At 31.0% G+C, this 16,720-nt stretch overlaps 1 protein-coding gene across 1 annotated transcript in view; it reads right to left on the bottom strand.

Annotated features, from left to right (window-relative positions):
• Positions 1-3,311: 3,311 nt before the first annotated feature.
• Positions 3,312-16,720, bottom strand: part of LOC129738182 (uncharacterized) — a 33,232-nt gene continuing 19,823 nt past the window's right edge. The window contains exon 6 of the mRNA XM_055729372.1: positions 3,312-3,502. Within this exon, the coding sequence (XP_055585347.1) occupies positions 3,312-3,502 (191 nt within the window). The remainder of the gene's footprint in view (positions 3,503-16,720) is intronic.

Raw genomic sequence — 16,720 nt, 5'->3', positions numbered from 1 at the left:
GCGTATAAGGATTTCAATTATGTGAAAATTCAATTCGAAAATAAAGGTAAACTAAAGAAGAAAATCCGAAAAGCAAGAGTAAAAAGATGAAGAATAAGGAATAGATAATGAGATAATGAGAAAAAAAGTCAATATATAAACTATGAAAAGATTTTTCAGAAAATGTAAAATTCCTCCTTAGAGCGAAAGCTGTGAAGGAATATTAGGGAAAATCGAATTTTCGATTTTTAGACATAGAATAAGAAAAATAAAAATTAAGCATGTATTACAGGAAAAGAAACAAAAATACGTAGAAACTAGGAGAACAAATGTGAAACTTAAGCTAGGAAGATAAATGAAAAAATTAGCAAAACGAATTATTGAATGAGGAAAATCAACATAAAATTAGAAAGAAAACAATAAACCTGCAAAAAGCAAAAGAGAGGTCCTCGAAGAAACCTCATAGGGGGAATAAATACCTGAAAAAACTTAAAATTAAAATTTGAAATAAAGGAAATGAACCAATGAACAAACAAAATTGAAAATGAAAGATTTCGTCGGAAAAAAAATCTTTAATATAAACGTTATTAAAATTTTCGATATTTTTTCTTGGTTTTCTCTTTTTTATCAAAACTGGTCGAAATTGTGAAATTTTTTATAACTGTATAACGTGTATAGTACAGTTCAAAATTCAATTTTTGAATTACCAAACATAAACATAATGATGTATTTTTTCAAGCTGTCGTAACATATCTAAATTTTGAAAAGTGGTCCAGTAGTAATATTTGAATTAACAAACAAAATATCAAAACTATCAAAATGCGCCAGCGAGTAAATATGATTAAAATTGTCGCCAATTTCAAATTTTGCAAAATTCATAAATTGTACCAATAAATTGTCAAAATTGTTCAAATTTACAAATCTGCAATATGGTCAAAAATTTGAAAACTGGTCAAACCCGTTTAAGTTTTGAAAATTGATTGAAACTGTCAAAACTTGTCGAATTTGCTAAAATTGGTAAGATTGACAAAAATGTCTAAACTGGTGTAATTTGTAAGAACTGGTCTAAATTTGCAAATTGGGTCAACGAAATAAGATCGAATCCAGTGGAAAATTTTTATTAACTGTCAAACGGTTTAGAAGTGCGACAAATTGGGTTCAATTCTCATCTTATACCAGTTTCAAGTTTAGTTTAAACTGGTACAATGAAGCACCACTGCGGTTTTTTAAACTGTCAAGAATATATCCGTGGTCTATTCTTGGGTTCAATTGGTCTAATTGGGTCCATATTTCATCTATTTTTGAGCAATCCCTATACCAGTTCTAAAAAAAGTGAGTTGAAACTGGCATAGTGGACCAAGAATGCGGTTGCTTGGGTCGGAATCTGGGTCTAAACCAGCTGTTTGGACCACGGATGCAGGTGCTCTTACAGTTGGCGAAATGTCAACATTGTTGCTAGCGAAGAAGAAGGACCTTAACGGGTTGAACTCCTATCAAAAAGAAAAAAAAAACATTGTTGCTAAACGTCAAATTGATTGTTTTTTTTTTTTAGAATTTTAAAAATTGTCTACTAGTTGTCAAAGTTCAGAATTGTCCTGATGTCAAAATTTCTAGAACAGCAAAAAAATTTCAAATATTTAAGAATTTTCAAAATGATTGTTAGCATTGTTAAGTCGTTTGTTGTTTACAGTGTTTATCAACATTTACGTTAGATTAGTTTTTTAACCTTCATCGATTATTTTCAGGTGTCAAACCCCACAAAAAGACCCTTCAATAACAATTGACTGACCTTCTCGATTAACTTAACATCCTCAGTAGAAGAGATCCGGACAAAATAGGAAACAGATAGAATTCGGATGCGTTATATTTTCGAACCGAAAAAGTTGTTCAACGATCATCATCATTATGCCACCATTGATATTGACTTTCGTCCTGCTGCCCAAAATTAAGTGCTTCATGTTGTAGCTTTCCGAATGAAAAGGTGGGCTCCCGCATTTTGTTTCTCAGCCAAATCGAAATCACCATCCCCACATCCGGTTGGTTTTTTTTCCTCCGATGCCGTCAGGGTCTTTGTGAGCTGCTCAAATGAAGCGTGAAATAATCTTGCTAATCCTGCTCCCCGTTTCTTTCTCCGGAGGGAAGAACTAGTGGGTTTTACGGGGGACAGCTTATCGATCGATCCGAGTCCTGGTGGTGGAAGTGGTCCTTCTTTTTTTTACGGAAGGTTAAGGACCGTTAACACCGGGCGGAATTTATGAAGCAAGTTTTTATTACACGATCCAGCAGGAAGAAATTCAATAGCCGACCTGCCGATTAGTGGTTTATTCAATCTTTCAGCGCCTGAGGGTGATTGGGGTTGAGTTTTTGGCCAATTTTCAAAAAAGGTTCTTTAATAGCTGTTTTTGTATTTATTTTATCGAGAGTAATCGAAAAAGCTCCCAAAAATGCGGCTGCGTTCCGTTTGTTTACATATTAAGCTTTAGTAGTCCCAGTCAAGAAAACAGTCCGAAAATGGTTCGAAAACGGCCCGATTACTTACTGATTCATCAACAAAAGTTTGTCCGATTGAAAAATCTTCTGAAATAGTTGATTTTGAGAATTTTATCTCTTCCTCGTGACCGATGCATGAGATTGACTAATGAAGATGCAAGGCTGATAAATTTCAGTCAATTTCGTTCGACCCGACCAACGTCTAGTAGTCAATGTCATCGAAAGAATATCAATGTCGTCTACCAGTTGAATGACCAACCTACAATATCAGTCATTTAGCAATGTCAATTTTGAATGACATTTTTGCGCTCCACTCGCGTCACACATACCGTCGTCTTTCTATTTCATTTTCTGGCTGTGTTGGGAGCTATTTTACGTTGTAAGTTAAGAAACAGTTGAAAAAATGTAGTTGTTGGCTGTAAAAAGGAAAAAGTCATAGTAAGCACTATGTCGTTCATTCAACTTGGTCATGACATTGTAAGCATATGTCGCTGACCAAAAATCAGTATCGCATGACATAGACATGTAAAGCAGAATCAAAGTCGGCTGACATTAGCTGTCTGACACTGATAATTTGCAGCCCTGAAGATGATCTTAAAGCCTAAAGTCTGAAGGATGAGTCAAGTTTCATTTCTTCGAGAATCGGTGTGGGCTTAATTTTTCCCAATTTGTCAGAAACAATGGGAAATTCGGATGAGTAGCAATTATTAACACCTTCCGATTGGAGCCAAACAACAACATGGAATCCACCCCCATCGATGATCCGATTCTGCTGAGTTTGGATTTTCCGGAGCTAGGAAGTCTTATCCCGGTCTTTTGCTAATGAACTAACCAACACCCTCTTAGACACAGAAAACGAACGACGAGTCATCCTCCGAAATTGGGCTACAAGATTGATGATGATGGCTGCTGCTGTTGTTGTTTATAATACCGATGGAGATGATGGGGAGCAGCTTTTTCCCATACCTTGTTAGAACGAAATTGACACCGGTAATCTGTTCGCTTTTTGATCCCGAAGGCTGATGAGTTTTCCCTGGAAAAAATATTGAAAAATTTAAGCTTCCTTTTAGCTTGAATTCATTTGAGATTTCTATCAAGCAAAATCTGTTTACCCAAAAATGATTGCCAATCACAAAAAGAAAAATCGTCGAGGTTAAATTAATTTTGTCATATTTGCTCGATCGAGCACGACCCCTAAATGCAGAAAAGTTAGCAAGAAAATCTGATGTTTACATTCACCCGACATCGACAGGATCCGGATCTGGAATGTTTTGCGCCGAAACATCAAAGAGTAACAAACTTGTTGGTAGTATACGAATCCAGAAATGCCGGTCGATCGATATCGATAAGCCGAACAGACTTTCATGAAGCCATTTTCTATTTTCTAAGAGTATTCACCCCGCCTCACTCATCGATTTTCAAATGATGACCATTATCTATCAGGATCAGAAAAGTTATCCCAAAGTTCACAAGTTAATGAAATAATAACAATAATGGACGGATCATCGTTGATCGAAGGCTCCGATAGCCGAACCCGGTGTTATGTATCATATATGCCAGGAAAGTTTCCCAAAGTAAGCACGTTTCGGGGTGAACTTTATCCGAAGGAAGAGGAAAAATACAATCATATGGATTTAAAAAAAACCGGACGAATACCCTTGTCTTTTACTCGAAACTCCAGAAAAGCCATGAAAAAGAGAGAGCGCCTTGCGGGACGGTTGCACGGTTAGGATACATACTTATATGTATGTTCCGACAAGTGCCGGATGATGTCAGATTTGATTGGGTTATGGCGTCGCATCGAGACCGGCCGTCCGGGACCTCGAAGACAACCGGATGGCAAAGATCCGAAATATTTCCTTATACCGACCGCATCGAATGGAACAGAAGGGAGCAAACCAGAAACTTTGATGTTCTCGTCGCTACTAGGTACAGTTTATTAACATGAGTGTTAGCATCCGCACTGGGGTAAACTGGGTGCTGTTGCTGATTTTCTAACAAACCAATCACAGACTACAGACGTTTCTGATTTCGTTTATTTGAAAAGGAAATGTATCCTGCTGTAAAATAAAAAAAAGTGTAAATATTCAGTATTAAAACGTCATCCACAGTAATACTCCCATAAAAAAACCCAAATTGCTTTAAAATTTTACATGATTGATTCTACTTTATCAGTGATGTTTGATTTAACCTCACATTTGGTTAAATCGGCGTTAACATCTAGGATAAAACGGCTTTCACTTCTGGTTGATTCAAATATGCAGAAATTTTTCTTCGTGTAGCCAACAGCTCCTGGAAATTATTGGGCTTTAGGAATAATCCAAATGGTAATTCTTCAAATTCATAATGTTCTTCTAAAGAAGAAAATCGACGTTTAATTTCCAATATAATATGTCATAACGGAGAAAAAAGTAGAGTTTTATCAACAATATTTCGCCTATATTTAATCATATTGATGATTAATTCTCGACCAACTAGATTTATTACATATTCAACTATATTTGTATGATTGGTTTTATGAATTCAACTATAAATATAAAAGCTTCAACTACAATTGTATGATTGATTTAACCATAAATCTGATAAATTCTTCAGTGATTGGTGTGGGACATTCAACTAAATATATTGTAGATTCAACTATACAGCTATGATTGATTTAATTATTAATATGATTGAATCAATTATACTTAAATGATTGATTTGATTGAACAACAATATTTTATAGTAGTTTTTTTTAGATTTCTAGCATTTATTTTCATTTTAATTTTGGCTTTATGCACGTTTTGTTTATTTGTAAGCACAAAACAAATTATGTTAACAACGAATAATATGAAAATGCTTTGTTCGGGTTAGCGGTCAGCACATCAATAGTTTTGGCATTGTCCAGCAATTTCTGCTTCCTGATGAAACGCAAATCGGCCCCACCCAACCGGGATGGCTACTACCGATTCCTCCAGCGGCATCGTTTCCTTCGCTGGCAATTTAGTTGCTGGCGCATCTTGATAGAGCTAGCCTGTAGGGAGGAAAAATTTTGTCACAATTTTATTTAAGCATGCAAATGTGCTGTTTATTTATACCTTCTTTTTTAATTATCTCCTGTTTTGCCTTTGAGCTGTCTGTTGTTGAGGGCATACTAGCTACACTTATGTACATGTAGTGTTTGGATGTGTAGTATTATTCACATATCTCACAATCAATCATCAAAATATAGTTGAATATACTATATTTATAGTTCAATGCTTAAAATAAACCATACCTATCATATTTACAGTTGAATCAGTTATACATTTACAATTGAATCTATTATATTTATAGTTGAAAGTGAGACGTCAACCAGGTATGTATAGTTAAATCTATTTTATTTACAGTTGGATGCATTAAATCAATCATACAACTGTAGTTGAATCTATCTTTTTTACAGTTGAATCAATTGTATCATTACATGTTTATAGTTGAATGTGAGAGGTCAACCAGAAATTTATAGTTGAATCTATTATGTTTATATTTGAGTGCCTAAAATCAATCGTGAAAGACATTTTTGACAATTTGACAACATAGATAATTTTGAAATCTTCATAAATTTTGAAATCTTCGACAATTTGACAATTTTTTAAAATTTTTAAAATTTTGACAATTTTGACAATTTTTACAATTTGGAAAATTTTGACAATTTTGAAAATTTGACAACTTTGACAATATTGACAATTTTGAATTCTTGCAAAATTATAAAATTTTTGGCAGTTTTTATAGTTTTTTTAATTTTTAAGAAATTTGATATATTTGACAATTTGAAAATTTTGACAATTTTTACAATTTTTACAATTTTGACAATTTCAATCATACAATTGTAGTTGAGACTATCTTATTTACAGTTGAGTCAATTGTAGCATTACAATTGAATCAATCATACTAGTTGAATGTGAGAGGTCAACCAGAAATAAATAGTTGAATCTATTATATTTATAGTTGAAATCTTAAAATCAATCATTCAATTGGAGTTGAATCTCTATCACATTTACAATTGAATCATTTAAACCAATATAGACATTTGCGTAAGGTCAATTATTATTTTATAGTTCATTCTATTATATTTATAGTTCGATGCGAAAAAAACAACTACGCTTTGATGATTGGTATCACTAGCTGAAATAATTAGAACAACAGTTGCTTTTTTCTCCGTGATCTGATAGTTCTTGTTAGTTTTGGTCATTTTCTGTTAAGAATGATATTTTCTATTGCTGTGATGCTTAAAACCTGTGGTTTAAGAAAATGGCTCATAGTTATAGCACATGTAGCGAAAATGGTCAAGTTTAATTTCTGAAATTGACCATAAACTTCTTACCCATTTGTCCAAAAATCTGATCAGCTAAATGTTTCAGCTCAACCAAACTGGATTTAGAAGTACCTTGACAAAAATGGCAAATATGAAAAAGGTACAAAAATGAAAAAAGAAACAAAAATGGCATAAACTGACACAAAAACAACACACAAATTACGCAAAAACAACACAAAAATGATTTCAAAAAAATTCTAAATTGAGAAAAAATGGAAAAACTGTGACAAAAATGACAAAATGCAAGATGAAACTTGGCTTTAGTGTTCAATTTTCCGAAGAAGAATGAAAAGTTGATTCAAACATCTGTTACCTGTGACAGCGAGAAGGTCATATGTTGGAGGTTTTGTCCTCTCAGCAAGAAGAACATGCCAAATTTGGCTTACACATCGGTAACCTTCGCTGAAATACAGATGACTCTTCCTACAGGGAAAAAGGAAACCTACAAAGATTGGAAACCCAGATAGACGGAAAAACCATAAGGACGTTCCCATCATGTACGACACGTCGTCGTCATCGTTGCTGTCATAATCTTGTTGGGATATTTTCTCCGGAGGAAGGAGGCAGCTTAAGACAGATCATCGATATGAAACAGAACCGGACGAACGAACCAGACCTGTAGCTCTGTGTTGTGTCCGTTACACTTTTTGCTCCTTTCGAAAGGCTTCTTGGAATCCGTTTTTCATTACTTTCCAGTCACAAGCTGCTCCCCTCGATTAGCTCCGGGGGATCACCTGATAAGGACCTGGGAAAATTTTCCTTAACTTCCTAACAGCCCAGCAGATAACATCTTTTGTTTCAATTATGAAGAAGGTAACTTTCCATGATGCTTACCATCTCTAGGGCATCTCCTTTTTCCCATTTGTTAATTCATGTTCACGTTAGCTGAGATTAACAAAATCGGTACCATCGATTAGATAAAAAGGTAGCAGTCGTTGTGTAACAGAGTAAGGCAAAAATGTTTGCCATTTTGACATTTATTACATTCATGGACATTTTTGACATTTATGAAAATTTGGATTTTTATTACATTTTTGAAATTTTAACATTTTTGACATTTTAACATCTCGAAATTTTGACATTTTTGACACTTATGACATTTTTGAAATTTTTGATATTTTTGACTATTTGTCATTTATAATATTTTTGACATTTTTGAGACAATATTGAAATTTTTTGAAATTCCTATTATTTTTGACATTTTTGACACTTTTGACATTTTTGACATTTTTGTCAATTTTGACATTTTTGACAATTTTGATAATAGGTATGACAATTTTGAAATTATTTACATGATTGACATTTGAAATTTTTGACATCTTAGCCTTTTTTGCCATTTTTGACGTTTTTGACATTCTTATCATTTTTGACAAATTTGACATTTTTGACCTTTTGACGTTTTAACCATTTTGACATTTTTGACATATTTGACAGCATTCTTGAAATTTTTGACATTTTTGACATATTTTTGGTATTTTTTACATTTTTGACATTTGACATTTGAAATTTTTGACCTTTTTGACGTTTTTTACATTCTTGTCATTTTGGACAATTTTGAGAATTTTGTCAAATTTGACAATTTTGACAATTTTGACAATTTTGACAATTTTGACAATTTTGACAATTTCGACAATTTCGACAATTTTGACATTTTTGACAATTTTGTCAATTTTGTCAACTTTGTCAACTTTGACAATTTTGACAATTTTAACAATTTTGACAATTTTTACAATTTTGTCAATTTTTACAATTTTGACAATTTTGTTAATTTTTAAAAATTGACTATTTCGACATTTTTGACAACTTGAATATTTTTGACATTTTTGATATTTTTAACATTTTTCACGTTTTTGACATGTTTGGCATTTTTGACATTTTTGATATTTTTAACATTTTGATATGTTTCACATTTTTGACATTTTTGACATATTTGACAATTTTGACAATTTTGACAATTTTGGCAATTTTGAAAATTTTTACATTTTCGACAATTCTGACAATTTTGACAATTTTGACTGTTTTAATAATTTTGACAATTTTGACAACTTTGGCAATTTTGACAATTTTGAGAGTTTGTGCAATTTTAACAATTTGACAGTTTTGACAATTTTGACAATTTTGACAATTTTGACAATTTTGACAATTTTGACAGTTTTGACAATTTTGACAACTTTGACAATTTTGACAATTTTGACAATTTTGACAATTTGAAAATTTTAACAATTTTGACAATTTTGACAATATTGATAATTTTGATTATTTTGACAATTTTGACAATTCCGACAATTTTGACAATTTTGACAATTTTGACAATTTTGACAATTTTGACAATTTTGACAATTTTGACAATTTTGACAATTTTGACAATTTTGACAATTTTGACAATTTTGACAATTTTGACAATTTGGACAATTTTAACAGTTTTGACAATTTCGACAATTTTGACAATATTGACAATTTTGGCAATTTTGACAATTTTGACCATTTTGACAAATTTGACATGTTTGATCATTTTGACAATTTTGACAATTTTTACATTTTTTACCATTTTGACAATTGTGACAATTTTGAAAATTTTGAAAATTTTGACAATTTTTACAATTTGACAATTTTGACTTTTTTAACAATTTTTATGACAATCATGATTATTTTAAAAATTTTGACAATTTTGAAAATTTCACAATATTGAAAATTTTGACAATTTTGAAAATTTTGACAATTTTGACAATTTTGACAATATTGACAATTTTGACATTTTTAACAATTTTGTCAATTTTGTCAACTTTGACAATTTTTACAATTTTGACAACTATGACAATTTTTACAATTTTTACAATATTGACAATTTTTAAAAATTGACAATTTTGACAATTTTGATTATTTTGACAATTTTGACATTTTAGACTGTTTTGACATTTTTGAGAACTTAAATATTTTTGACATTTTTGATATTTTTCACATTTTTCACTTTTTTACATGTTTGGCATTTTTGACATTTTTGATATTTTTAACGTTTTGATATGTTTCACATTTTTGATATTTTTGACATTTTTGACAATTTTAACAATTTTGACAATTTTGACAATTTTTACCATTTTGACAATTTTGACAGTTTTGACAATTTTGACAAATTTGACAAATTTGACAATTTTGACAATTTTGGCAATTTTGACAATTTTTACATTTTCGACAATTCTGACAATTTTGACAATTTTGTCTGCTTTAACAATTTTGATAATTTGACATGTTTGACAACTTTGGCAATTTTGACAATTTTGACAATTATGACAAATTTGAGAGTTAATGCAATTTTGACAATTTGACAGTTTTGACAATTTTGACAATTTTGACAATTTTGACAATTTTGAAAATTTGACAATTTTAACAATTTTGACAATATTTATAATTTTGATTATTTTGACAATTTTGACAATTCCGACAATTTTGACAATTTTGACAATTTTGACAATTTTGACAATTTTGACAATTTGGCCATTTTAACAGTTTTGACAATTTCGACAATTTTGACAATTTTGACAATTTTTGCAATTTTGACAATTTTGACCATTTTGACAAATTTGACATGTTTGATCATTTTGACAATTTTGACAATTTTGACAATTTTTACATTTTTTACCATTTTGACAATTGTGACAATCTTGAAAATTTTGACAATTTTTACAATTTTTAAAATTTGACAATTTTGACTTTTTTTACAATTTTTATGACAATCATGATTATTTTGAAAATTTTGACAATTTTGAAAATTTCACAATTTTGAAAATTTTGACAATTTTGTCAATTTTGACAATTTTAACAATTTTGACAATTTTGACCATTTTGACCATTTTGACAATTTGACAATTTTGACAATTATGACAGTTTTGACAAATATTACATGTATGACATTTATGACATGCTTGAAAATTTTGACAATTTTGACAATTTTGACAATTTCAACTGTTTTGACAATTTTGAACAATTTTGATAATTTTGACAATTTTTACATATTAGACTGTTTTGACATTTTTGACATTTTTGACATTTTTCACTTTTCTTACTTTTTTCACATTTTTGACATGTTTGACATTTTTGACATTTTTGATATGTTTCACTTTTTTCACTTTTTTGACATTTTTGACATTTTTGACATTTTTGACATTTTTGACATTTTTGACATTTTTGACATTTTTGACATTTTCCCTTACGGTTCGAATGCTTTTGGGTAAACTTTCCTGAACCAGCAGCCAACCAATCGAGCAAGATGGCAAGAACTTTCTGGCCGTTTCAGGGTTTTCTGGGCCTGTTTCTTCACTATGAACGCTTTTCATTTCGGCTTGGGATCGAAATGAAGAGGATTTTCCCTCATTCCGAAACGATAATGAACCTATCCGAATGGAAACAATAAATTTTATTGCTACCTAATAAGCTGGGGTGAATTTTCCAGCGATCATCCTCCGGAATGTTTCGAAGATTTTTTTTCTTTTTTTTTTATAGACCTGTCTTCGGCAGAAGGTTCTCGGGTTTTATGGCGGTGTGGACATAAAAGCGCATGTTTAGGGTGGATGGGCAAATCAATTATGTATTTGAAATTGAATTTCAATGTTCTCTCGAACGCGGCCATCCCAGAGGATGGACGCGGTGATGATGTGATGAAACGGATCGAATTCCGTGGAAAATTTAAGACCGTTATGCTTTCGACGATTTTTTTCGACGGTATTTTCCGGATCAAATGAGCTTGGATTTGAAAAATTATTAATTTCAGATTCAAACATTTTTATTTAAAGTTTAGTGTTGAGTTTCTGACTTCAATTCTAGTACGTTGAGTCAGACTAAAATTTTCAAATCAAACATAAAAACCACCAAATCAAATATTCGTGTAGCTGCAATTGGAAAAGAAGTCATGAACTCGTACCACTTTTCAACTTACATGGCCGCAACATTTCTATTCATGTTATAGAATGAGAGAAGAATAAAGCCATTTCCTGAAGAGTGCAATTTCGTCCTGTGCCCCCATTGGCATAACCTCAATCCCTCAATCTTCTGCTTCTTTTTATTTAGGGCAAACATTTTACACCCACACTCTGACTGGAGTCTAGAAAATGCCAAGAGTGAGAGGAAGAGGAGTGCAATCGCTCAGCTAAATAAATGGACTGCCAGGTTTGTCCAACTTCTGCTGAAGGTGGTTTCTAAACTTCTGCTGTCGACACTCGTCGTCGTCGTACCAAAAGCTATTACAATTCACCTGGCTCCCGGAGAACAAACTTCAACCGGTGGGGAAGACAACGAATGCCCTCCGGATGTGTGGTCGGCAACCATTAGTCATACAGTTGTACACATACGAACACACATCAGCTATACACGAGCAGCCACAGTTCAGCAGCTCTTTAAATGTCTCTTTCCGTTTCCGTTGCCGGTTTCGGAAAATTGTTCATTCCGGCAACACATGGCAATTGAACGGACTACAATGGATTTCTACGGGTTCTTACCGGTGCCGTTGATAGCTTAGACAGGACTCGATCGGTTTGTTTCTTGCAGTCGATAAAACCTAATCAACCAAATTTAGTTCGAATAGACAGCAATTGTCGAAAATTAAAGTTCACTGTTTGACTAAGTAATGCTAGAATTCAGACTTCTTCTCCTTCTTTACCAACATAGCCAAAACTTGTCGGCATCTTGGAAAATTTGATGTCGGCACCTACTGCAACCAACGATATTGAAGCTTCACTTTACAAATTTGTACACCTTTGCGGTTATTTTAAACTGGATACCATACTGGTTCTTCCTTATTTCAACTTTTTCTGGCTCAGTTAGAACGACTTTTTCTAATGGTGAAAATTTTTGACATCCGCGCGAGTCAACGCCTACTCGAACCTAAGCAATGCTAAAATTCAGGCTTGAAGTTAAATTCTTGTGGACTGTTTTTTCTGACGGTCGCCATCAGATAAAACGAACCACGAAAAAGCAACTTGAAGAATGCAGAAATGTTGTGAAATCATATCTCCCTATCTTTGTTGATATAAAAAATATGCTTCAATCGTACTCCATGAATCTAGACCGACATTCCTGGCAACTGATTGTGAGTAATCTCATTCTTTCTTCCATTTGCTTCCCGAAAAAACCCAGACATTCAATCATGCTGAAAGTACTTCTCAAAGCAAACCGGATTTAACCAAACGATAAACCAAAAACAAATCCTGCCGGGGGGGAAAATCCCTCCCGGATCCGAAATTGTGGTGCATTCCTTTTTTTCCTTGGCCCGGAACACCGTACAACATCAAACTAAATAAATGCTGCTCACCAAGTCGTGATAATTTGATTTGAATTTCCCAACGCTTCTTTCAACGCAAATTTTTCAACCTGCAGACCTAGCCCGAGCAGCAATAATAAAAATAAAAATAAGGCAAATGCAAAACAAGCGCGTACATTTTTTTCTCGGGAAAAACTCCCCCTCTCCCCGTAGGAAAATAACCCGGAAAATATGCTCCCAAATAACCTTCACCTTCAAGCGGAAAATATGACCTTGGCTCTGGAAACGGGAAAACTGGCGTGGGGCAGAATTACAGTAGTCAACAAATTTCCATGGGTTTAAACGAGGGAAATAATGATAAAGCTGGTTTTGAGCCAACCCCAAACCTCCACTTTTATCCGCCCCTTTTCGAATATCAAACCGTTTTGGTGTAAATGAAAAATTTTTCTCCAAGAATTCTCCGAAATCCTTGGCTGGAAGACTGGTTTACTCGGAAGAAAAGTAGGTACATAGGTATGATGTGCCAACTGCGGATTATTGCACCTCATTTTAAGTTGCTGCTCTGTGGAGGAGTGGAATTTTCGGCATTTTGGAATTCAAGCGATAGGCCATTAGGTGTTGAACCACTGTTTGGTGATGTTATTTTTCGAGGCAAACTTCCGAACCACGACAACAACGCGTTATGCTTATTTCGTGTTGATATTTAAAAAAGTTTCCCTCTTTGTTTTGAAAGATGGTAGTAGAATGCGATCTCTAGTTTTTGGCCTGGTCAAATATTTTTCTGAGAACGTTTTGACATTTTAATGGGGAATTTTTAGCATGTTTTGCTACTCGAAAATTCAAATCTAATCCAAAACTTTCTTATATATTTGAAAACGATGACAATTTTAAAAATTTTGACACTTTAACAATTTTGAAAATTTTGACAATTTTGACAATTTTGATTATTTTGACTTTTTTGACAATTTTGGCATTTTATGCCAACTTGACAATTTTGATAATTTTGACAATATTAAAATTTTTGTAAATTTTGACAGTTTTGACAATTGTGACAATTTTTAAAGTTTTGAAAATTTTGAAATTTTGAAATATTTGAAATTTTTGACAATTTTGAAATTTTTGACAATTTTGAAATTTTTGACATTTTTGACAATTTGGACAGTTTTGACAATTTTGACAATTTTGACAATTTTGACGATTTTTACAATTATGATAATTTTGACAATTTTGACAAATTTGACAATTTTGTCAATTTTGTCAATTTTGTCAATTTTGTCAATTTTGTCAATTTTGTCAATTTTGTCAATTTTGTCAATTTTGTCAATTTTGTCAGTTTTGTCAATTTTGTCAATTTTGTCAATTTTGTCAATTTTGTCAATTTTGTCAATTTTGTCAATTTTGTCAATTTTGTCAATTTTGTCAATTTTGTCAATTTTGTCAATTTTGTCAATTTTGTCAATTTTGTCAATTTTGTCAATTTTGTCAATTTTGTCAATTTTGTCAATTTTGTCAATTTTGTCAATTTTGTCAATTTCGTCAATTTTGTCAATTTTGTCAATTTTGTCAATTTTGTCAATTTTGATAATTTTGTCAATTTTGTCAATTTTGTTGATTTGACAATTTTGACAGTTTTGACTTTTTTGACAATTTTGAAAATTTTGACAGTTTTGACAATTTTGACATTTTGTCAATTTTGACAGTTTTAACAATTTTAACGTTTTGTCAATTTTAACAATTTTGTCAATATTGACAATTTTGTCAATTTTGACAATTTTGGCAATTTTGACAATTTTGACAATTTTGACAATTTTGATAAATTTGTCAATTTTGACAACTTTGAAGAATTTGAAAATTTGACAATTTTAAAATTTAAAAAATTTTGAAAGTTTTAAAAATTTTAAAAAATTTTGAAAATTTTAAAAATTTTGGAAATTTTGAAAAATTTGAAAATTTTGAAAATTTTGAAAATGTTGACAATTTCGACAATTTTGACAACTTTGACAATTTTAAAAATTTGACAATTTTTTAAAATTTTAAAAATTTTGAAAATTTTGACAATTTTGACAATTTTGAAAATTTTGACGATTTGGACAATTTTGAAAATTTCGAAAATTTTGACAATTTTGAAAATTTTGACAATTTTGACAATTTTGACACTGTGGACAATTTCGACAATTTTGACAATTTCGACAATTTTGACAATTTTGACCATTTTAACAATTTTGACCATTTTGACCAATTTGACCGTTTTGACAATTTTTACAATTTTTGACAATTTTTGACAATTTCGACAATTTTGACAATTTTGACAATTTTGACAATTTTTACAATTTTGACAATTTTAATAATTTTGACACTTTTGGACAATTTTGACAATTTCGACAATTTTGCCAATTTTGACAATTTTGACAAATTTAAAAATTGGACAAATTAAATTTTTTTAAAAATTTTGACAATTTTGACAATTTTGACAATTTTTACAATTTTAACAATTTTGAAACTTTTGAACAATTTTGACAATTTTTTCAATTTTGTCAATTTTGTCAATTTTGTCAATTTTGTCAATTTTGTCAATTTTGTCAATTTTGTCAATTTTGTCAATTTTGTCAACTTTGTCAATTTTGTCAATTTTGTCAATTTTGTCAATTTTGTCAGTTTTGTCAGTTTTGTCAATTTTGTCAATTTTGTCTTATTTGTCAATTTAGTTAATTTTGTCAGTTTGGTCAATTTTGTCAATTTTGTCAATTTTGTCAATTTTGTCAATTTTGTCAATTTTGTCAATTTTGTCAATTTTGTCAATTTTGTCAATTTTGTCAATTTTGTCAATTTTGTCAATTTTGTCAATTTTGTCAATTTTGTCAATTTTGTCAATTTTGTCAATTTTGTCAATTTTGTCAATTTTGTTAATTTAGTCATTTTTGTCATTTTTGTCATTTTTGTCATTTTGTCTTATTTGTCAATTTTGTCCATTTGGTCAATTTTGTCAATTTTGCCAATTTGGTCAATTTTGTCAATTATGTCATTTTTTTCAATTTTGTCATTTTTGACAATTTTGACAATTTTGTCAATTTTACCAATTTCGTCAATTTTGTCAATTTTGTCAATTTTGTCAATTTTGACAACTTTGTCAATTTTGTTAATTTTGTCATTTTTGTCAATTTCGTAAATTTTGTCAATTTTGTCAATTTTGTCAATTTCGTCAATTTTGTCAATTTTGTCAATTTTGTCAATTTTGTCAATTTTGTCAATTTTGTCAATTTTGTCAATTTTGTCAATTTTGTCAATTTTGTCAATTTTGTCAATTTTGTCAATTTTGTCAATTTTGTCAATTTTGTCAATTTTGTCAGTTTTGTCAGTTTTTTTCAGTTTTGTCAATTTTGTCAATTTTGTCTTATTTGTCAATTTAGTTAATTTTGTCAATTTTGTCAATTTTGTAAATTTTGTCATTTTGTCTTATTTGTCAATTTTGTCAGTTTTGTCAATTTTGTCAATTTTGTAAATTTTGTCATTTTTGTCATTTTGTCTTATTTGTCATCTTTGTCATTTTGTCTTTTTTGTCAATTTTGTCAGTTTAGTGAATTTTTTTTTCAATTTTATCGATTTTGTCAATTTTGTCAATTTTGTCAATTTTGTCAATTTTGTCAATTTTGTCAGTTTTGTCAGTTTTG

This window comes from Uranotaenia lowii, chromosome 1, assembly GCF_029784155.1.
Source record: "Uranotaenia lowii strain MFRU-FL chromosome 1, ASM2978415v1, whole genome shotgun sequence".
Taxonomy (NCBI): domain Eukaryota; kingdom Metazoa; phylum Arthropoda; class Insecta; order Diptera; family Culicidae; genus Uranotaenia; species Uranotaenia lowii.
Note: the sequence above shows the minus strand (reverse complement) of the source record. Positions and strands in the feature narration are given on the sequence as shown.